Here is a 20,854-nt window from a genome sequence, read left to right as displayed (position 1 = left end):
TATTATGTGATTTTTCAGAATTAAAGGGTGAGAACCAATTTGAAAAGACCCACCTGAATCACCGACATATTGGTACATACTCATGTGAGGCAAAAAAAAAAGGAAAGAACGCATAGGCAGATAAACAGGCATGCCATCGGAACGAGAAGGGACATTTGAACCATAATTGGTTGGCAACATCTACATTATCCGGAACAAATACAACACTATTATGTTTTCTCTGTAACAAATACATTGTGATACAAAGGGCCAACCATATCCAACAGAAGAAGAATTTCAAATAGATGAACAAATGATAAGTTTTACAACAGAACCAGTCTTTATCCTCCACTGTCATTTGTATTCTTGGAAGTTGACATGGCCAGTGGCTTGTGCATGTTCGACGGCCTCCTGCATTGTACACAAACAGATTGGAATTAGTAATGATTTTTCGTAGACATGGTTGAAGCTTTGGGTGTTTTAAGTGTCTCACCTTTTGACCGATGACACCAATCTGGCACACCCCACAGCGCAGAGTGAAGTTTGCAGTGTCAGTATAGCTCCTCTTTCTACGTGTTGCGTACCAAACAAAACAGTCAATAACGAGTTGATTCAAACATATTTCCACAATTTCTAGAAAATGGACAATATTATGATCATTGATAGGTAATGAACAGAGAGTTCAAATGCCGATGGTTGAGTACCTCTGTGCCTCCCTCACTAAGTTGAGAGCAAGGCCTTCTGCTGGACCAATTGAACGGTTACGGTTGACAGGGAAGATTGTCTGGTCAAATTCTTCTGGTGCTCCTTCAGCTGGAGACATCTGGATTTTTTCCATAAAAAGTAGATACAGTTAGCAAATACCTCTTGTGCCTTGTCAAATAGCAGGATTCCACAAAGAAAACTTACCGCCAGAGCATCATAATGCAACCCATCATAAATGAGCATGACCCTTTCACTATAATTCTTCTCCTGTATCAAGGAACGCAAAGCTAAGAACTTCCTTAACAATTTGGAGCAAGCAAATGGGGGAAAAAAGATCACTAACCTGACCATACAGATCACAGCGGGTGGTCTGAATGTCATATGCAGCAATTTCACGCCCGTAATATTCCGATAGAATAGAGAGCTCAATGGCACCTTTACAAGCAAAGAGAAGTAGAGGAGCAATTAGTGATAAACGCAGTAGACAAATGGCTGTTTGACATTATTTTTGCTAGTCTTACAGCTTCAGAAAAGATACAGTTCTACAGACAACCCAGAGTTATATGGCTGTCGTGTGCCATTACAGAGCCTCTGCATACAGTTCTATAGACAAGCCAGAGTTATATGTCATGATGCAAATGGCTGTTGTGTGCCATTGCAGAGCCTCTGCAGCTAAGTTACCAGCAGGTTTCTAATGAACGATTGTACATTCAGGAATCATGGGCACTTGAGTCACAACTTTTTTCTGGGTATCAGGTGCGATCTTTTTTTTTTGTTATCATGACTTTTTTTTTTTTGCAAAAGAAAGCCTCACTAATAATGCAGACATTGGAAATCGAGTCCACATATAGCATAGCATGGAAACACTTCAAGCTGAGAGTATTTTCAGGTTTAACATTGCTTTATAAGCCTATAGTGTTGTAAGACTGCAACTCACCTCCCCACTTTTCAGGATCCAGAATCCAAGCACAATATGCTTCATTCGGTTTGCCAAGAAACACTTCATTGAACTTTACAGGATCACTAGCAACTGTTGCTGCTATAACCTGCAACCAAAAGAGGGAAGAAAAGGCAGCAGCATCAACAATATGAAGGTTCAAAGTAAGCAAAAATGGCCAAAACATGTGCACATTTGCACGACATGTAAAGCCATTTCTAGCTAAAAGTAAGAGGAACTCCACGGAGGGTACAAATCAACGGCTAATTTATCATAGCTCTACTAAGGTTACCTATTGCAGTTATTCTCGTTTGAAGAATTGAAGTCAGTAACACAGTGACAGTGGGTGAAACGTTACATGTCACCTAAACTTTTTTAAGACCATAGAATGACTAGAGTTGGACAAATAATGAACTATTTTTCAACCAACTAATATGCTCTTGGATCTAACTAATCTCATCGCATTACATAATCAGCATGTGACATGAAACTAAACCTTAAATAAACTTATCCATATGGATTAAATTAATGTCCATCAGCTCTGCTAAGCTATATCTAATATCTTCATACCATTATGTAGCAAGATTATTCTAAAAAAAATGTGTAGAAAGATATCCCAATTAATGCACGTGTGCGTGACCGTACACCTCCTTGTAGTAGGCAGCCAAAATCATAACAGAAATGAATTACGGACAATTTGTATTGCCCCTTTTCAGGTATGAGAGGCTTCCCTTTTTCTTATGCAACTATACAAGCTCTGATCCAAGCATAGTACCATGATGCACTATTAAATTTTTCCCTTTTTGAAAATACACACAACATCATTTTAACAATATTGCAGCCTAAGAAGCACAGAAACATAGGTGCAAGGAATGTGCAGGCACCAAAGTGGTAAGTAGTTACTTGGTCGAAGCAGTTACCTGTCTGAGCTCAGAAGCCTTATTCCTGTTGTGTTCCATCACGTAACTGTATGAAAGCATAGGTGTTGCGGACTATTAAGAAACCACTTCATTTTCTTGGTTATAGATGGTATATAGTAGCATGACAGAGTTTACCCCACAGCATTGAAGAGGCAGCTGTTGTCCGAAGGGATCACCCTCCTCACGACCACACCTTCCATTTTGCTCGGCCTACAGAATCATCGAAACCAAACGCCAATTGAAAAGGGAGTCAAGCTGTGGGAACTGGCTATGACTGGTGATATTTGAAACAACCGCGTCCAAGCTACTGCTGAGTGATGAGGCCATTGTGGGCTACCATCGGAGCACAATTACATGGAAGAGAAAAGCAGCTACGGGAGTGGGGAAGCTGCCGGATCGGGATCAGCCTCCCGGAAATGGACAAGGAACCACTAACTCCACCAACCGGAGGCAGGCGAAATCGCACGCCGCAACGAACACACAACGCAGCCCGCCGCCAATTCACGGGACCGCCACCGGTTCATCACGAGCCAGCAAGCACTGAATCCAACGGAAATGCTCCGGCGGGTTCCCAAACGACCAGCGAGCAAACCGCAATGGAATCACGCACGCAAGAGAGCAAAAGCAGAACACGCACGCACCAGGAAGCGGCAGGAGCCCGCGCTGGATTCGTCGGGGGGGGGGGGGGACGGGGGAGGGACCGACACCGCCGCGCCGCGCACTGTCCGAATTCGCCGAGCTCCGAATCGGCGGAGAGAGGGCAGCGAGCGGAGGATGGAGGAAGCGGGCGCGTAGAGGAAGGTGTTGGGGGGAGGCGTGTATAAACGGCGAGGTTGAGGCCGAGGCAACGAATCAGAAATGGGAAAGAGGCACGAGGCAAAGAGGGCCCGGCCGGATCTGGAAGGGGAAAAGGCGAGGACGGGGGGCCCGCGTGGCAGCTAGACAAAACAAAAGTGAGCGCGATCTCCCTCTGACAGCCGCCGCCGCTCTGCTGGCTGCTACGGAGTGCTAGCTAGGGATGTGTTACATGGAAAAGGGAAAAAATTGAACATTGGAAAAGGAAATTAACGGTGTGCTTCTTGGGTTCCTTCTCAATTTGGAGTTTTTCTAGGATATGTCTTCAAATCGAGCATATTTTGAACAAGGATTATTTCAAAAAAAAAATTGACAAGCAAACACATATTTGATCAAGTACAGGATTAAATCACTACCAGAAGCTAGGATAGGCAACTGTTGTTGTCTGTTTCGATCACCTTTTAATAGATATAGCAAAGTCATGATATTCTGAGACTGCTTCTCAAGACAAATCCAGTCATGCCGTTTCCAAAAACACGTGTTGACTCCATGCAAACTAGACACTGTATGTATGAAGACAGAGAATAGTAGCTAAAATCTTGAAACAGCTACCAGAAACCTCAGAAATTGATACCACACAAGGCCAAAGACAGCGATAAGTGCTAGCTGGAAGCTGCGAGTGCCGGAGAAATCTATGCCTCGCTACGTGCCCGGATCGGATAAGGGGAGAGCGAAAGAAGGCCCCTTTGTCAACGCGAAGAGCCGCGGCCTGAGGCGATCTGCCCCGCGGGCGAGTCCAAGGTCGGAGCGCCCAAGCTGGGTGTGGGACGGCGGGCGACCGCGAATCCGATCCGCCTCTCACATTGCGTGCGTGTGCCCACCACCAGACCAGAGCCCCAGCGTCCTACAAGGCTACGACAACCTTTGGCTGTTCCTTGCCCCAAGGTGCCAGCATCCTAGAACACGAAGCATGGCAAAAGATGGAAGTATATATAGGCCTCATCTGCAGGTATTTTGCGTGGGAAATTAATAGTTTTTTTGTTTGCGAAAGGAAATGAATAGGGTTGATGATATGTGCTCTTGACTGTGAAAAGGGAAGGGAAGGTTAATGTTCTGACCGGGCTTCTTTGTTGCTGGGGAAGGCGCGGTGCGTGTTTCAGATTGAGTTTCTAATGTGTTGCCATGGACGAAAGGTGAGATGATCTGGAAACAAATGTTTCCTGGAGCACCAATCCCCTGCCTGATAAAGCAAACGAAAAGTGGTTAGTTGATATTCCTGTGGTTTATCCAAGCATCATATACCCACTTTTTTCTCCACTCAAAAGTCAAAGGCACAGTAATCTCAAGTTTTCAACGATGTCGGAACTCAAAAGGGTGTGCCATATGCATGTCAATGTGCAAAACGCATTGTACCGCGTCATCAGGGGGCAAAAAAGGAAGTGATAGTATTTTCTCACAATGTCTTTCAAAAAATCTGCTATTTTTGTGGATCGAGGCCAATTGTGCTGGCAATGGGGGCCTCAATCAAAGTGACAATCCTAGACAAGGAACCAGATTTTGCAGAGCTGCATTTGGAATACGAAACAGCTTAGCTCATTGCAACGATCAGTGGGTGATTCTTCAGTGATTGGGCACAATAAGTAAAAATAATTCACATTCAAATACAAGCCACAAAATCAAGCAAATCTGTGAGATTCTAGTCTAGATAACAAAAGCAGGAGGGCAAATGAAACAGGAACAGGGGAGCCCTACTAGATGCAGATCAATCAAGAATGATAAGCCCCTAATCCAGCTGTGGAGCGCCACCCTGAGTAACTAACACGAGAATTATTACCTCTACAGAGAGTACAGACAAGTCTATCAGCCAAACCTGCCTTGTGAAAAAGGTAATGCAGTTTGTAGACCAATATCTAGATTAACGAATCAATATACTGAGCTAGATTGCGGAAGAGTAATGTCATTAATTTTACAATCTCAGTTTAATTTCTAAAAGTTCAGCCATAAGCATCTTTGGCATCTTAAAACAAGAAACATGTCTGGACCCTGGATAGCCACCAAACACTCAGGTTTGATTTCTTATATTTTTGCAAGTTTCCTAACCTGTCAAATATCAGGAGCTCCGGTACAACAGAACAGCATCATTGCCAAGACTCTGAAACTAAGTCATAGGCTTCTAATGGAGGTTCATACATTTATGGTGGAGATGCCTAATGAGGAATTATGGACTATCAAGTCCTGGCTATTTTGTAGTATCAGGTGTAAGCATCGGAAAACAAAGATATCACCATATGTCCTTTCTTGTGGGAAAATGCTTCGTTCAATATCATATGATATGCCAAGATTTGTGGAGAAGTCCAGTCCATGGAAAATTGTCATACCATTCTGTTGCAGGCCTAATTGACAGAATACCATCCAAAGTTGTGACATTGTCAAAGAGACATTGGTTGTGTGTGTCACAGCTGACGTCCCAACATCGGATGGCATTTTGGCAAGTGAGTTCCAACATAATGCTTTGATGGCAAATTAATGGTACTGAAACTCACCTCCCCACTTCTGAGACCCCAAAATCCAAGCACAGTAGAATTCATTTGTTTACCAGAAAGGCTTCATTGAACTTTTCAGGATCACTCACAACTGCTGCTGCTACCTTCAAGCAAACAGGGAAGAAAAATTAGCTATGTCTACAGTACGGAAGTCCAGATAGTAAGAAAAATGGCAATAGAATGTTCATATCGCTTTCTATACACGAAATTTTGCAGCTAAAAGGGTAAAAAAACAACAACACATGGGCATGAATAGACAGTCAATTGCACAGGCCTACTTAGGCTATCAATTGTCATAGTTCTGGTTTGAGGTCGATAACACAGTCGGTGAACCATCATATATCGCATAAACTTTGTTAACACCATTAAATTCGTCCAGTTGACCAAATAAGTAAAACTCAACATATTGGCATGCTCTTGGATCTAAATAATGTCATCACACTCGACAATCAACACATGACATGAGAGCAGAGCAGCCCTTAAAAAAGATTTAAATATACGAACTGAATTAACATCCAGCTGCTCATCTAGATGATATAATTCTATATTATTGCAAATCATTCCATCCAACTCGTTTTATTAGACAGTAGTAACCATAACGGGAATAAAATATGAATAGATTTGTCTACCCTTTTTCAGGCAAGAGAAAATTCGTTATCAGGCAGGATGGTAATATGCAAGCTGTGTCCAAGTTTGCAGGATACCATGAGGCAAAAAAGAAAGAAGAAAAAGGGAGACACAGGTATTATCGTTTTAACAAAATCAAAGCTCAAGAAGCAGGAAAAGGCCTATGAAATGCTGAGGTACTGAACTGCTAAATATTTGGTTGAAGTTGTCTGTCTGAGCTCAGAAGCCTTATTCCGTTGTGTTCCATCACGTATCTGTATCAAAACAGTGGTGTTACAAAGCATAATATGCAACCACACCATTTGTCAAAAACACCAAATAGCACAGTAGGACAACAAACTTACCCCACAGCATTGAAGAGACAGCTGGTGTCCGAAGGGATCACTCTCCTCAAAACAACACCTTACATTTCAGCTGGCCTACAGAATCATCGAAAGCAAACGTCCTGAGCCACCCATCCCCAGGAATCAATACATGGAGTCCTCATCATCTAGTTTGTAGAAGAGTAAATAATTGTACATCATTTTCATTTTTTAACAGTACAACCAAATGCACCTTGACATTTTGAAAGAAGTAAAATGTGAGGATAGACATCAAATACTTAGGCTACAATTTATTTTTTAATGAAAGGATAGGTTTCTTTACAAGTTTCCTAACCTGTCCTAAATCAGGAGCAGCAGCTTCAATTAAAGTAATATGCTAAATTATGAATCACAAACTCGTGCAAGAAACTTCTGTTGCAACCAAACTCTGACCAGGCGGCTTCCTGGCAATTGCTTCAGTTCTTATCTTCCTTCTAATGATATCCACTTCCTGCCACAGGTTTTGGTTAGCATATATGTTGGACAGAAGCACACCAGCACCTCCTTTGTATGAGCAGACTGAATCAATCTTACTGAGCACGAGCTCCCCAATCTCCAATTCATTATTGATACTGCATGCACTCAGCAGGGCCCCAAGAATCTCCAAGTTTGGTTCAAAAGGCATAGTGCTAATGAATTCATAAGCACGGTGAACAAACCCTGCTCTGCTGAAAAGGTCCACCATGCAACCATAGTGTTTGATGCTCGGAGAGACGTGGTACTCACTCTCCATGGAATTGAAGACATGTATCCCCTCATCCACCAATCCAGCATGGCTGCAAGCAGACAGAACCACGATGAAGGTAGTCGAATCAGGACGTACTCCCGCCTCCAACATGCGGAAGAACAAAGCAACTGCTTCGTTGCCATGCCCATGTGAAGCTAGTCCTGAAATCATTGCTGTCCATGAATGCCGGTCCTTCTCATGCATCAAACAAAACAACCCACGAGCTGACTCAATGCAGCCACACTTACCATACATGTCAATCAATGCATTCCTGACAATCAACTCGCCCTCCAAACCAATCTTCTCCAAATACGAATGCAGCCCCTTGGCGTACTCCAGGGAGCCCAGACCGGCACAGGCAGAGACAACTGACACCACCGTTGCCTCATTAGGCCGGACGAGATCATCAGCGCCTCTCATCTGCTGAAACACCTCAGCTGCTTTCAGGTACATCCCGGAGTCTACGTAACCAGAGACCATGCCCGTCCATGCAACCACATCCCTCGCCAGCATTTCCTCGAACACCCTGCGAGCGGCGAGCACTGACCCGCAGGCAAAGTACATGTTCATCAGCGCCGTCTGCGTGAAGAGGTGGCCGCCGTAGCCAAGACGGAAGCCTTGCCCGTGCAGAGACTGGCACAGTGGAGGATCACTGCCGGAACAGGCGCGGATCAGGAACGGGAGGGTGTAGGGGTCCGGGGAGAAGCCTCGCCGGCGCATTTGGTCGAACAGGCGGAGCGCGAGGCCGGGCGGGGAGGCGCGGATGAGCGAGTTGAAGGAGAACGGAGAGAGGGAGGAGGCCGGGAGGTGGGAGAGGAGGAGGAGGGAGAAGGGGAGGGACAGGCCGGAGGACGCGAGGAGCAGGCGCGAGGCGACGAAGGGGTTGCGGGCGAGGCCGGAGACGAGGCAGTAGCACAGAGCGGGGAGGAGGTCGCGGTGGGAGACGGCGGGGAGGACGAGCGGCAGCAGGCGGCGGTGGCGGCGTAAGAGGGCGTTGTCCGTCGCCCACGCCGGGAGGGCAGACGAAGGCCGCGGCGGCGCCATGCAAGTGCGAAGGATCGCGGCGTCGGGCCTCCGAATCGAGCCCGCGCTACAGAGATCGAACTCCTTCCGCACCGGATTGAGTTCCTCCGCGCTAGATTCTCGACCTCCATGCCTTGGATTGGGCCCACCTCGCCTGAATGCTCATCCTAAGTAGGGGGGTTTTCTAGAAAACGTCAGCCCAGAAGTTTGCATAAACCCCCATATTCTGGATCGCGATTAATAGTCGCGATCCAAATTAGAGGTTATATAAAAAATACCGATCCAAATATTTATATAAAACACCCTAATTTAGATCGTGATTAATAATCACGATCCGATATTTTTTATAAAACCCCCTAGTATTTTACACAAAAGCCCTCCTCGTCCTCGGTTTGGATTATTGATCGGGACCCGCCGGCGCCGCCGGCCGCGCACCTCCGATACAGTACGAGCGCGACCCGCCGCCGCCCCTCCCGCCTGGATGGCCTTGGCCAGGCGCTCGCCCTCGCTGCCGTACTCGTACAGGACCGCCGGGTGCGTCGTCTCGCGCGCGAGGGGAACGTAGGAGCCGGGATCGTGGTTGCGCTCGACGGTGGCGTTCACGGAGGGGTGGCCGAACGAGTAGGGCTTCCCGGCAGGGGAGAACATGATGACGGCAAGGTGCGCGCCGGTGCGCACGCAGAACTTGGTGGCCTTCTTGAAGAGGCCGTGGCGGTGCTCGGAGAAGCACACGTGCCGCTCCTCTCGGGGCACTCGGTGCGCTTGCCGCTTGATCTCGATCTTCTGCAGCCCCAACGTATCTTTCCTCTTCCGCTCCCCGCCGGCCATGATGCAGAGATTCGGTGGATCTCGGCATCAACTTTCAGTGGCAATGGGTGGAGGGCCGGGGGTCCATCGGTCATGCATCCATGTTATAACACCAAATCGAGCTCTGTTCCAACTGTTAGAAAAGGACACTGCGAGACAATCGTCGATCACTCGATCGTTACAGAAAGATTGTTGGGATCGTGGTGCATTGGTGCGTACGCATATGCAATTACTTGATATGTGCATATATGATCAGCTTAGACCAAGGGGACAATACGTGTGCAGTTGCTCAATCAAGCGGCAGGGCTGTGACTATGGCCTATGGCAATGGCCAACGCCAATCATATTGGTAATACTGACGGATAGGCGCCCGCTTCATCGCCTGACTAGGCGCAGAATCCTAACATCCCAATGCTCAATTCGTGCAGTTTTTGCCATCGCCATCAGGTTTGGTTTCCAATCAGATCAAGAACATGCACAGGACAAGCTACAAGCTGTGCATCCTGTTCTGCTTCGAAGCAGTCACAATTTAGTTGGACTCGGTTGTTCTGCAGGATAGCAGAGCAATTAGCATCTGCATCTGCATTGCAGCTTGCAAACAAGGTGAAGAGTACTTGGCTCTACTCTACCGTCCAAAATTGTATCGGAACAAGAAAAATCTGAAGTAATTATTGCTCCTCAAGTCGAAACTAAAAGTAAGCATAGAAACTGCGAATCATCTGCACAGATCATACTGAACTAAGCACAAATCTAGAGCTCTAGGCACACGTTCTGAACTAATCCCAGCGCCAGGCGGCGGGATCCGGCGACGGCGCGAGCGCGCCCAACGACGCCTCCGTGCCCGGCTACGGCGATGGCGGCGGCAAGAACGCCACGCCCCTGGCCGCGGCGACCCTCCTCCGGAGCGGGTACCTCCCCGAGCCGGCCGTCCCCAGGAAGCGCGGCGCGCCGGCCTGCTCCGCCGCGGCGACGGCGGCACGCGGCGCGGGGGACGGAGGGGCGGGCCGCGGGAGCAGGAGGCACGCCGACGACCAGAGCGAGCGGGCCACGATCCTGGAGTCCCGGAGCCGCGCGAGCGCGCCGGGGCGAAGGAACTGGTGGTGGGTGCTGCACTCGGCGGCGCGCGGGGTGGCGCGGAGGCGGCGGTCCATGGCCGGACGGAGGAGGCGAAGGCGATGGGAAGGGGCGGCGCGAGCGGCGACGAAGCTGTGGGATTGCTTGGGGGAGATTGGTGGGGGCGAGTGGAGATTTTAATGAGGGCGGGGAAGAGGTGAGCAGTGGAGGGAAACCATGGCGGGAAGGGAAACGAAGCGCGCGGAAACTGGAGAAAGGACGCGGTGCTTGCTGGCACCGCGCGCGCACGGGCCCAGGACAAAATGGTACACGCGGATCGTCGGAATCTCACTGACTGGTGGGCCTCGTTTCGTTTTCTCAGGGGTTTGTGCGCGCGTCCCTGCGGGGAGGAAGCTTCTTGGACAAGCGTAGCTCACAATTTGCAAAAGATTCAGCGGCAGCTTCAGACGGATTTCACTGCTAAAGTCGGGTGACTTCTCTTTACTCCTTGAAAAAGTTCAAAGCGGATACTAGATCAGAAATTATAGACTAAAGCTGAATTTCTACACTTGAATCTCAACAGATTTCGACAAATACTTGAGAATTACGAAACGTACCACCAGGGGGGTACCAAAGTTTTTATTTTTGGTCTCACATATTGGCAGCCATACATACAGTACAGGAGATCGGTACAAAATGACCACCCTAAACATTTTCGCTCAAAAGAATGCACCACCTCTTCTTATACCCTTCTTCAGCTTCTTCACCGCCACCGGCAGACAGACACTACCTAAAATTGTGGTCCGCTTTCGTCAGTGTTAGCCCATCACAAAATCACGACTACCTACAAATGAATTACATACAAACAGTGGGACAATTTACAAACAGCACAGTCAAAATGGATGGATCTACTATGCGACTTCTGCCGCTGCCTCGTTTGTGCTAGAACGTGGCATTCCACAGCGCCTTCTCGCCTTCGGCGCACTTATTGTGAACTTCCCAGATCCTCCCCTCGGAGTTGCATATGCCGCTGCATCTCCAGTCGAATGACGCGGCGCAAATGTTCCCCGCCTGAGCCTTCCATTCGCAATCTGCAGTTGAAGACATGTAACAAATGTGATTTCACGAAAACATTTGAACCATTCGTGTCTATGTAGTACTTCCAAACATTACAATTTAAGAACCAGTTTAAATGATCAAGCCTTATGGGTGATGGATTGATGATCAAGCAATATAAAGTTGGTAAGGCATGAAGTAATGGAAGCTTACCAGGCGGGGTACCACAGCAAAGTCTTTTGTCATCGATATGCTCAACATCTAACCCGATGAACCAAGAACCCAGTGAAACATCCTCATTTATATACTTGTGCAGGATATGTCTGGTGAAGTTAGATTAGTGGAAACTAAATCAGTGAAAGGATCCAGACCGCAGTATACTTGGAGAAAAGTAAAAAATTGTAAAATACACATGGTCTCTCACTTGTTTATAGATATGTAGGTTGCTAGATCTTTCGAAATAGCATATAATTGACCGGTAGCATGTCGGAAATACTTGTTTCCCGATTCCCCAAATTTCCAATGCTCAGGCTCATAATATCTCACACCCCTAAAGGAAAGCACAAACACAGAGTTAAATTTGAAAGCAATAACTTACTATCCTCAATAGAGAGATTTATCCTCACAATGTACTTACTTTTCAGATAGGACAGGTCCAGATTTCATGCATCCAATATATACTCTCGGCTTCAATGCAAGTCTGGACAAAATCTGTCCAAGCGTTGCTGCAAATGCAAAACTTCAATGTTAGACATTTTTGCCAGAGCCTGGTGTAAGTTATTGTGAAATATATTCAAACCATGGCTAGTACTTCTAGTTTTAAATGAGAGTATACAAAAAAGGAAACGTTTAATGATGGTTCAGTAGTACATTAAGAGTTTTGAACATATGATCTCTTGGCTCCCAAGTTGAGATTTAAAAAAAACGCATAACGTTGCTCACAAGGAGATTTACCTATGTTCACGTGAACGTCATCGTCAACCTTAACATAAAAATCTGCATCCCATAGTGAAACAGCAGTGGCAAAGTAGGTCTTGGTTTTGCCCGATAATGCAAGGTATCCTTCAACATGATCCTGGATAAAATTGTAATCATAGTGAATAGGGAGGCGGCAATCCCAGCAAAACTGTGAATAGCATTCATGTTATCAGTCCCAATAGGCAATTAAAACAATTAACTTACGATCCTCATGAAATCCCCATGTTTTCTGTCCTCTGCTTCAATTGCTCTATCAACAATTCCTCCTGATATAGCACTGCAAAGCACGCACAGCTTATGACAAGTTACTTTCCGAAGCACTAGGTAGATCCTGAACTTCTTGTAGACATCAATCACAAATAACCATAAAGGTTTGCTTCATTATACCTGTGGCCAATAACGAAACGAATTATGATCCCCTTCTCTTCTTCAAGCTTTTTCCTCTTTTCACCTATTTTTCAGTACTACATTATTAGTTATTCAGAGAATACAAGAAATATTCTAAACCATTGAAATAATCAGTATATTTCAGTGTTAGAAACCTTGAGGCATCCAGGTATAACGTATGGAATCTCTCCTCTTTCGACTGCTAAACGCAGTATTGATCCCTATTACCATAAGGTACTTTCTTCTCCCAATTGATTCAGAAACTTTGAACTCTTCTGCAACAGGGGAACCATTGAGCAAGGACTCCTGTAGAGATCTTGCAGCTGAGAGTTCTGTCTCTAAGCTTGCTATCGTCTTGTCTAGTGACCTACATCCAACAATTTGCGAACATCCGATCAGAAATTTAAGCTAGAAGTTCTGTAATTTCAAACATGTAACAAACGTTAAGGTCGACAAAGAGAAGGTCAACACGTACTGCACATCATGATGAGTATCTTGAACTTGTAAAATATCCCTGTAATCTTGTTTTTCTTGGATCTGGTAGCAAATAATAATGAAATAAGGTATCAGCAATATGATTCTGCGCGTGGCATTGTATTAACCATAAACCACTGAACTTTATAACAATAGCTACTTGTGGCGGTTGACCGGTTGGTGCAACAATAGAAAAGCACGAACAGTATGCAAGTCTAGTACTCCGGAATGCTTGGAGAAGAATCAGGAGGGAGAGACGAACTACCTTCTTAGAACCGCACTCTGCAGCAACTGGCATGTTGCTTTCCTCTACATTTGCATTTGGTCTGGCAATCTCGCTTGCCTCAGGCAGCGTCCACATTCTGGAACAAACGATCATGACGATGTAAGAAAGGATAGATCATTCGGTTCGCTAATCGAGTAGCATTACATTCAAAGCAAATTTAATTTAGTTGAATTGCTGAAACGGAACCAGATGTCCGTATAGTGGTTACACTGTTACAAACGGACGCCAGTAGAAGAGAGTACAGAACTACAAATGCATCTGGATTCTTCGTAGGACGATCCATAATCCGTAATCAGACCAAATTGGAAAAAGAAAAATGTCCCGATGTGGCAACCAACTAAATTCGCAGCTGATGGAACAATAAAATCCCAGCTCAGTAGCAATCGCATAGCTGCGTCATCACGAAGCTAGCAAAAGACCGGTCGAATCCAGAAACACATATCGAAAAGCACGCGGCCCAAATCCAGGGAACACATATCGAAAAACACGCGGCACAAGAAGTCAAGAATCAAGTCCCCCGACGCGGCATCGCCCAGATGCAGATGCAGAGGCGCATCAGAGGCCGCGGATCTCGAACCGGGCCCGGCTCAAATCAGCAACTCCGAGCTAAAAAATCAGCAGCTCTGAGCTAAGCAGGGAGGAATCTCGAATCGAAGAGCCAGCGATGTCTGAATTGGAGGCATGGAGCAGCCATGGCGGGGATGGGATGGTGGTTACCTGTTGGTGAAGAGCAGGCCGAGGCAGAAGCTCCCGACGCAGAGCAGGACGGCCCACCTCCTGGAGACCCCTCCATCCCCTCCTCCGCCTCGTTTCCAGCTCATGGCTGCCGCTGAGTAGTGCTACGATTGCTACCCCCTCCGAGTCCCAGCAGGTCCTCCTCCCCGGCCTCAGCTCCTCGCCTCCCGGATCGAAATCGAATCCATGGAGCTGGAGCTGGAGCTGGACGTGGAGGTCCTCGTTGGCCTTTCACTCTCTCCCGCGGCTGCAGCTCACCTCACCTTCCCCGCACCAATTTCCATGTGGGTGGGGGTCGGTAGATGCGACGCGAGGCAGAGCAGACCAACCGACGGTCGGTCGGCCTGGCCAGTGAGTCCACCGGCGCACGCCGCTTGCTCCTCCGCCCGCCGCATTAAACTAACCACCCCTTTACCGCCAGCCAGCCAGCCAGCAGTAACTGCGAAGCAATTAGCAGTGGCCGGCCGCCGTACGAGGAAGGAAGAATTCGACCGAGGCCGCGCGCGCGGGTGAACGAGAGAGAGTACGGGACGAGACGCAGCGGGCAGGGAACCCAGTGGCCCGTCGTCGCTGCTACCGGGTCGGATAGAGTAGCGGCTCGGAGTTCCAGGCGCTTCAGGCTCGTCGCTACTCGGCAGGGCACTGAACCCACCTCCCCAGCTGCCTTTGTTTTCTTTCTAATCGCTTCGCCTCGTCCGTTTCCCCGCCCGCCCCTGCGCGCGCCCACATGGGCGGCCCTGGCCTGGCCTGGCCGCGGTGGCGCACGCGCGCGGTTCCTTCCCTCCTACTTGCGACTTGCGCCGCGCGTCGGAGGCGACGGGAGGAGGCGGCCCTGCCCGCCCGTGCCCGGTCCAACCGCCGCCGTGCGAGATGGTGCGGCGTCGCTTTCGCCGCCCGGTCCGGGGTGTGTGTGGTCCTGGGCCTCCCGCGCGCGGCGCCGTCGGTGGCGTGCGGTGGCCCGCGCACGCGGCAGGTAGGGTACCGGGGAGGGGGGGGGGGGTGGACGAGTGCCCGTGGCTGGATAACGTCGCGTCCTCGCGTCCGATCTGATCCGACCGTGCGCGTGCAAGTGCAGCTACGGGAGATCACCTGATCAGTTCAGGGGGGTTTAGCCTTTCGTAACAGCACTCTCTTGTCTCGCACGAGGAGAGAAGGCTCGCATCTCGCTTTCGTGACGTGACAGGCAGACGGCTTGGCAACCTCCGTTTTTTTCTTCTTAGTAAGTGGCCGCTGATCACTACCCTTCCGGGCAACTACAAACTGAAACTAGGAACGAAAAGAAAAAAATAAAAAATCCGGACTAGGGGTGGCAGCGAATCACGGCTCCAATGGTCTCTTCGCAATCAAATTAGATCTTTATATATTTTCAATTCAAAATAGTATAAGATTAGAGCCCGATCCTATCAGAGTCTGGACCCTCCTATCTTTGGCGGTTTTGCCGTCAGCAAGCCACCAGCGGAGAAGTTGAGAAGGAGAGGGAGGGGATCGGAGAACTGGAAACTCTAGCTAGCTATGAGAGCGGGAGCAAGCGTTTGGTTTTACTTTTGCGATTGTTGTTAGTAGCGAACATACATGGAAAATGTTTATTTATAAGGTGGTTTTGTCGTGGGAGATATCGATTCACCACGTTTAAATCGATGGCGACGGTGAAAAAGCAATATTTTTTCGCGTGAATGTCCAAAATATTTTTTTTCTTGCTTACCATCGTTGTTGGCAGGAAAAAGTTGCGGGATCTATCTATTTACAAGATGATTTTGCTGTGAAGAGATATCGGTTCCGCGGGGTTAGCGTCGAATACATCGGTGGCTGCGGTGAATAAAATCGACCCCGTTAGTCTTCCTTCCTTCAAATCTATCTAGCTCTACGACCGCTATTTTTCACGGTGCATGTGGAGAAATACGTTTTTTCAGTGGATGGCAATATATATTTTTTTCGTATTGCAATTGTTGTTGGCAAGAAATAGACGTGGGATATGTTTATTTGCCACTGCCGCGTTGCCGTTCTTGTCACCGTCATCTTCAGCTGTTGGGATACGTTTGTCTCCACCATTCGTTCTATCAAAGTGGATCCATTCCCTTTGATTCCAGTCCGCTGTCATCAGGATTCGCTCGTCTCCACCCCGATTCAACCATCTCTGCTCCGAAATAGCCGACAAGGGCCACAGATCCGGCCATTTGCGTTGCAGATCTGGCCGTACGCTCATGTTCGTCAGCGCCTCCGCTTCGATTCCGCCTGACATCAACATAACCATCGCTCCCCCCTCCCCCAGCGGCTGTTCTTCATTCTACAAACCATCTTATCCCGCTTGTCTTTAAGAACAACAACCTCAACGCCTCCCAGATTCCTTGTTGGCCACCAAGCAACTATTCACATTCCGGCGCCGCTGTTCTTACTCGACTACCTCAACTGCCAGTAAAATAATACAACTCATATTTTATAAAAAAAGATGTAATATATATTACCTTATAAAAAACCCAGCTACGTTGCCACCCCGATTTCCAATCGGTAATATTGTAACCCGAGCGTCTGACACACGTCTCCTTTCGAACGGTTACGTGGCGCGGTTTCCTCCAAGTATTATTTCTCTCGTTGCTAAGCATTATCTCTCCCAAACTGCTCCCATCCCTCTCTGACTCTCCTCTTCGCGCGATGGGGCTCGGTGCAGGCCGCCGCCGCCGCCGCAACTCGACCGTTCCTGCTGTGCGCAGCACTCTCTTCGCGCCACCCACCTCGCAGAAGTCCACCGCAAGGGGACTGCACCGCCTGCGTCATCTTATCATCGCCCGACCGATCGGGACCTCGTGCGTCACGACAGGTGTGCCGCGGCGTATGCGGCGGAGGAGGAGGCCGCAACTATGGATGACGACGCCGGCACCCATGCTCCATGGATGGGAACATGCTCATCGTGGTCCCTGCCCCGATGCCGGTGGAGAAGAGACGCGGATATTTCCCGATCCTTCTTTTCGTCAATGTGTGGTGAGTCAAGTGATTTTTAATGATGAGATAACCCTTTTTCAGTGTTGTAGCTGTGAAGTTGGATGTTGCATTAGCTTTTACTATATCACGGCAATTGAATTTAAATGTTGAGATTGCTCCTTTTCCATATTGGACCCAGGTGGTATGGATGTTGGTATTCTGTTCATTTTGCAGCAGTTCCGCTTTGCATATGGCGATTACCTTTTTTTTTCATGTTGCGGACGTCCAGTTTGAATGTTGCAATAACTTCTTGGCAGGAAATGATCAGGCATAAAATGCGTAGTTTTAATGGAACATTTTTAGATGAAATCTTGCGTGAAACATTTACGTATGATGCAGTGGGTTTTTTTCCATATATTGTAGAATAACTTTTATTATTTCTCAGATGTTGCACGTAACATATAGCGTATATTGCGGTGTTTTTTTTTTCCCGGACCGTCCGATGCTAGTGTCCGGATCGGAGGTCCGGGCCCTGGCAGCTCCGATTTCCAATCGCCGGCGTGCGAACCAGTCAAAGAGGGAGCTGTTCTACCGCTCCACAGCCCCATGCGCAAGTCGGCCCTGCATGCATGCACAGTCAAAGGAAAATGGCCAATCCCTACGGGCTGCAGGCACCCAACAACCCCCAGCACGCCTCTGCATGCACGGTCAACCCGCGCATTGCTCGCGTTCTCGGCGGCCAGCGCCGCGCGGACATCCTCCTCGCCTTTTATCCTCTGTCCACTCCGTCTACTCGCACCCGCGGCAGAAACTCCTCCTCCTCCTCCTCTTCTTCTTCTTCGTCGTCGTCGTCGTCGTCGTCGTCTTCTTGTTGTTGTTGTTGTTGGGGACAGTGCTGCACGAGTTCACGCACTCTTTCTCCCCACCGATCCATCGCCAATGCTAGGTGTTGCTTGGTTCCAGCTCTTCGATGGTTCATGGCTCCGTTTCTCCTTACTAGCCTCCTGCTTGTGCACGCGGCGATGATGCACGAGCTGTAGCGGCGAGATCACTTGCCTCGCTCTCTCCCCTCTTCTCCCCGTGCATACTCGAGAAAAGAAAGAGAAGGGGAGGAGAGGACCGGAGTAGGGAGGGGAGACGGGTACGCACGCCCCGGCCAGGACATCGATCGAGGCGGCCGGAGCGCCGCCGCCGCCCGTGGCAACGGCAACGGAGACTGCGAGTTGCTGTGATGGCGCGCGGTGGAGGTAGCAGGAGGTTCGGGCTGAAGGGGCCACCGGAGGAGGAGGAGGAGGGGGCCGGCCTGAAGAAAGGCGCTTGGACCGCCGAGGAAGACGAGAAGCTGGTCGCGCACGTGCAGCGCCACGGGGAAGGGAGCTGGAACCAGGTGCGCCGGGAGACGGGCCTGCTGCGCTGCGGCAAGAGCTGCCGGCTGCGGTGGGCGAACCACCTCCGCCCCGACCTCAAGCGGGGCGCCATGTCGCCGGAGGAGGAGCTCCTCGTCCTCCGCCTCCACTCGCTCCTCGGCAACAAGTGGGCGCGCATCGCCGCGCATGTAAGCGGAACCAGCGATCGATTTTGGACTACGATTTAAGTTTATTTCTTTGTGATGAGATTCGATCGAGTGCGCGATTTGATCCATCTTCGTGCGTGCGTGCGTCCAGCTGCCAGGGAGGACGGACAACGAAATCAAGAACTACTGGAACACGCGGACGAAGCGGCGCGAGCGCGCCGGCCTCCCGCTGTACCCTCCGGAGGTCGAGCACGAGGTCGCCCTCATCCGCGCCGGTGGCCCCAACACCATCCTAGGTGACGACGCGGGCGCCGCCCACGAGCTGCCGTTCCTCTTCGACGCGGCCGACCCACTCGCTTCGCTGCCGCTGCCACCACCGGCCTCGGACTCGCCGGCGCTGCTATACCACTTCGGCAAGGCAGCGCAGGAGCCACTGCCGCTCCCCTACATCAGCAACCTGCAGATCGACCCCGTCAAGTACCTGCAGCCGCTGGCACCATTGCTGCCGCCAATGGCGCACCGGGAGCTCCCTTCGGTCCAATCAGCCGCGATCGCCACCGGCGCCGCGCTCGAGACGATGTTCCTCCGCGAGCTGGGACATCAGCAGGTGCCCGACGCCAACCTGGTAAATTTTGGAGCCATGCCTGGTTTGGTCAGCTACGAGAACGCCGTCTCCTCGCATTGCGTCCAAGAAGAGGTGCAAAACCTCGGCGACAAACGCGGCCGCCTCTCCGGTGAGCTCCGATGGCCTTCCTCTCTGGATCCTTTTTAACTTATTAGTCATCAAGTGGCGACGACACGTGTGATAATATACTGCAACGTGAGACGCAGGAGATGAGAAGCCGGCGAAGAGGCTACTGGCAAGCAGTGTGGCCGACGATAAGGAGATGCCGAACCTACTGCGTGATGACGTCACGGGCGAGGCGCCCGGCCATGATGCTGTCGTCGCTGACCAGACGATCTTCCTAACCGCCGGGAGCATTGATGACGATGAGTTGCAGCATCTCATGATGCCGTCGGCGCCGCTGATCTGTGACGAGGACGGCTGGAACCAATGAACTTTGGCTAGCGATCGTTTTGCATTCCTTTTTTTTGGAACCCGAGCGAGTAGTGGAACTGGAAACCGTAGCTTAATTATAATTTTTTTTAATTGAGAGCAAGGGAGGTGTTGATCATCTGTACACTTCTGCATCGAGGGATTCGTTGTAACAGGTGAGTTTTGCGTGAAAAAAAGGAACACTCCTATTGCCTCTCCTGTTGTATGTGTATTTTGTGGGGAAAAAAATTCTGTGCGGCGGTGCCGCATTTGGCCGCTGTGCGACACCGCCGCTGATTCGTGCCGTGTGGACCACAATACTCATCCAACGGAGAAAGGAATTCGAAGAGGACTGTCGTGCGTGTACGTTCGGCTTCGGCTCGGCTTCGGCTCCAACCGCACAGCCGCACGCACAGGCGTCTCCTGCGTAACTTCCGCCTCATCTCCGCACGGGCTTGACTGCCTGCCGCATCTCGCGAGTGCCGATTGCCCCAGTCAACAGGCCGCCGCTGTAGGCCCCTGGACAACACGCCGCCGCCGTAACTTTACCTGCGCAATTGACAGCTGACGACGGCACCATCATTGCTACCACTGCAATGGAAATCAATCCTTCGTCATGCTCAACACTCGACATGGAGGCTGATGGAGATCATAGTGTATTTGAACCCCACCCTATGCAATCTGAGATCAACGTTGTTGTTGGGCATGATGACGATGAGATCAGTGCAACTGTGGAGAATCATGGAGACAAAGGGAGGCAAACAACTCATGTAAGCCCACCTAGTTGTCTAATCGCTCTTTATTTTTCATTAATATTGTTTAATCATGCATGAACGTACTTATGTATTCCTAATCTGCCTATCTAGTTATTTAATTGCTCCTTGTTTTTTATTAATATTGTTTGATCATGCATGAACGTAGTTACGTATTCCTAATCTGTGTCTAGTTGTTTAATCGCTCCTTATTTTTCATTAATATTGTTAGATTATGCATGA

At 49.2% G+C, this 20,854-nt stretch overlaps 6 protein-coding genes and 1 long non-coding RNA gene across 20 annotated transcripts; 2 read left to right on the top strand and 5 right to left on the bottom strand.

Annotated features, from left to right (window-relative positions):
* Positions 1-139: 139 nt before the first annotated feature.
* Positions 140-3,631, bottom strand: LOC112886280 (ubiquitin thioesterase OTU1). Its single transcript, XM_025952131.1, has 9 exons — positions 3,183-3,631; positions 2,677-2,751; positions 2,542-2,587; positions 1,622-1,730; positions 1,028-1,119; positions 889-951; positions 684-802; positions 473-548; positions 140-390 (listed from the first exon to the last, which is right to left on the bottom strand). The coding sequence occupies exons 2-9, from the start codon at positions 2,739-2,741 to the stop codon at positions 334-336; spliced, it is 627 nt and encodes a 208-aa protein (XP_025807916.1). The 5' UTR covers positions 2,742-2,751; positions 3,183-3,631; the 3' UTR covers positions 140-333.
* A 574-nt stretch (positions 3,632-4,205) lies between these two features.
* On the top strand, positions 4,206-7,464 carry LOC112886285. Of its 2 annotated transcripts, XR_003227367.1 has the most exons (6): positions 4,206-4,345; positions 4,431-5,222; positions 5,315-5,865; positions 5,959-6,039; positions 6,519-6,682; positions 7,329-7,464. It is a non-coding gene; the product is annotated as an uncharacterized LOC112886285 (long non-coding RNA). The 2 variants fall into 2 exon arrangements; XR_003227366.1 differs by having other exon boundaries at positions 4,431-5,865.
* Positions 4,441-8,785, bottom strand: LOC112886217 (pentatricopeptide repeat-containing protein At5g56310-like). 11 transcript variants are annotated; one of them, XM_025952046.1, is made up of 6 exons: positions 7,164-8,784; positions 6,851-6,925; positions 6,692-6,760; positions 5,880-5,983; positions 4,794-4,901; positions 4,441-4,576 (listed from the first exon to the last, which is right to left on the bottom strand). In XM_025952046.1, the coding sequence occupies exon 1, from the start codon at positions 8,637-8,639 to the stop codon at positions 7,218-7,220; it is 1,422 nt and encodes a 473-aa protein (XP_025807831.1). In that variant the 5' UTR covers positions 8,640-8,784; the 3' UTR covers positions 4,441-4,576; positions 4,794-4,901; positions 5,880-5,983; positions 6,692-6,760; positions 6,851-6,925; positions 7,164-7,217. The 11 variants fall into 11 exon arrangements, with proteins under 11 accessions (XP_025807831.1, XP_025807855.1, XP_025807847.1 ...); XM_025952070.1 differs by lacking the exon at positions 4,794-4,901 and adding an exon at positions 5,715-5,795 and having other exon boundaries at positions 4,454-4,576; XM_025952094.1 differs by lacking the exons at positions 4,441-4,576; positions 4,794-4,901 and adding an exon at positions 5,278-5,795 and having other exon boundaries at positions 7,164-7,768; positions 7,844-8,784.
* Positions 8,786-8,945: 160 nt separating this feature from the next.
* On the bottom strand, positions 8,946-9,459 carry LOC112884711. The gene has a single exon (XM_025950215.1). The coding sequence runs from the start codon at positions 9,444-9,446 to the stop codon at positions 8,946-8,948; it is 501 nt and encodes a 166-aa protein (XP_025806000.1). The 5' UTR covers positions 9,447-9,459.
* A 116-nt stretch (positions 9,460-9,575) lies between these two features.
* LOC112878739 lies at positions 9,576-10,828 on the bottom strand. Its single transcript, XM_025942951.1, has one exon. It carries the CDS (start codon positions 10,574-10,576, stop codon positions 10,271-10,273), a length of 306 nt encoding a protein of 101 aa, XP_025798736.1. The 5' UTR covers positions 10,577-10,828; the 3' UTR covers positions 9,576-10,270.
* Positions 10,829-11,075: 247 nt separating this feature from the next.
* LOC112875551 (probable beta-1,3-galactosyltransferase 2) lies at positions 11,076-15,171 on the bottom strand. Its single transcript, XM_025939436.1, has 11 exons — positions 14,377-15,171; positions 13,639-13,735; positions 13,375-13,436; positions 13,055-13,266; positions 12,900-12,963; positions 12,717-12,789; positions 12,489-12,609; positions 12,172-12,259; positions 11,959-12,084; positions 11,748-11,857; positions 11,076-11,569 (listed from the first exon to the last, which is right to left on the bottom strand). Exons 1-11 carry the CDS (start codon positions 14,478-14,480, stop codon positions 11,421-11,423), a joined length of 1,206 nt encoding a protein of 401 aa, XP_025795221.1. The 5' UTR covers positions 14,481-15,171; the 3' UTR covers positions 11,076-11,420.
* A 1,850-nt stretch (positions 15,172-17,021) lies between these two features.
* On the top strand, positions 17,022-20,110 carry LOC112901560 (transcriptional activator Myb-like). Of its 3 annotated transcripts, none has more exons than XM_025970514.1 (4): positions 17,256-17,370; positions 17,820-18,865; positions 18,975-19,557; positions 19,655-20,106. In XM_025970514.1, the coding sequence occupies exons 2-4, from the start codon at positions 18,542-18,544 to the stop codon at positions 19,879-19,881; spliced, it is 1,134 nt and encodes a 377-aa protein (XP_025826299.1). In that variant the 5' UTR covers positions 17,256-17,370; positions 17,820-18,541; the 3' UTR covers positions 19,882-20,106. The 3 variants fall into 3 exon arrangements, with proteins under 3 accessions (XP_025826284.1, XP_025826299.1, XP_025826291.1); XM_025970506.1 differs by having other exon boundaries at positions 17,312-17,370; positions 17,510-18,865; XM_025970499.1 differs by lacking the exon at positions 17,820-18,865 and having other exon boundaries at positions 17,022-17,370; positions 19,655-20,110.
* The last annotated feature ends 744 nt before the right edge of the window (positions 20,111-20,854 follow it).

Source organism: Panicum hallii, chromosome 1, assembly GCF_002211085.1.
Source record: "Panicum hallii strain FIL2 chromosome 1, PHallii_v3.1, whole genome shotgun sequence".
NCBI lineage: Eukaryota > Viridiplantae > Streptophyta > Magnoliopsida > Poales > Poaceae > Panicum > Panicum hallii.
The sequence above is the reverse complement of the archived record's forward strand: the minus strand, read 5'-3'. Positions and strand labels throughout refer to the sequence as shown.

Excerpts from the sequence above, each read along its gene's own strand:
- LOC112886280 (XM_025952131.1), bottom strand. The coding sequence starts at position 2,741 with ATGGAAGGTGTGGTCGTGAGGAGGGTGATCCCTTCGGACAACAGCTGC. Across the intron at positions 803-888 it reads TGCATTATGATGCTCTGGCG|ATGTCTCCAGCTGAAGGAGC; the intron begins GTAAGTTTTCTT and ends GAAAAAATCCAG. Across the intron at positions 391-472 it reads TTGGTGTCATCGGTCAAAAG|GAGGCCGTCGAACATGCACA; the intron begins GTGAGACACTTA and ends TGTACAATGCAG.
- LOC112886217 (XM_025952046.1), bottom strand. The coding sequence starts at position 8,639 with ATGGCGCCGCCGCGGCCTTCGTCTGCCCTCCCGGCGTGGGCGACGGAC.
- LOC112884711 (XM_025950215.1), bottom strand. The coding sequence starts at position 9,446 with ATGGCCGGCGGGGAGCGGAAGAGGAAAGATACGTTGGGGCTGCAGAAG.
- LOC112878739 (XM_025942951.1), bottom strand. The coding sequence starts at position 10,576 with ATGGACCGCCGCCTCCGCGCCACCCCGCGCGCCGCCGAGTGCAGCACC.
- LOC112875551 (XM_025939436.1), bottom strand. The coding sequence starts at position 14,480 with ATGAGCTGGAAACGAGGCGGAGGAGGGGATGGAGGGGTCTCCAGGAGG. Across the intron at positions 13,736-14,376 it reads GGCCTGCTCTTCACCAACAG|AATGTGGACGCTGCCTGAGG; the intron begins GTAACCACCATC and ends CGTTTGTTCCAG. Across the intron at positions 12,964-13,054 it reads TTATACCTGGATGCCTCAAG|GTGAAAAGAGGAAAAAGCTT; the intron begins GTTTCTAACACT and ends ACTGAAAAATAG.
- LOC112901560 (XM_025970499.1), top strand. The coding sequence starts at position 17,044 with ATGGGGCTCGGTGCAGGCCGCCGCCGCCGCCGCAACTCGACCGTTCCT. Across the intron at positions 17,371-18,974 it reads CTTCTTTTCGTCAATGTGTG|CTGCCAGGGAGGACGGACAA; the intron begins GTGAGTCAAGTG and ends GCGTGCGTCCAG. Across the intron at positions 19,558-19,654 it reads CAAACGCGGCCGCCTCTCCG|GAGATGAGAAGCCGGCGAAG; the intron begins GTGAGCTCCGAT and ends CGTGAGACGCAG.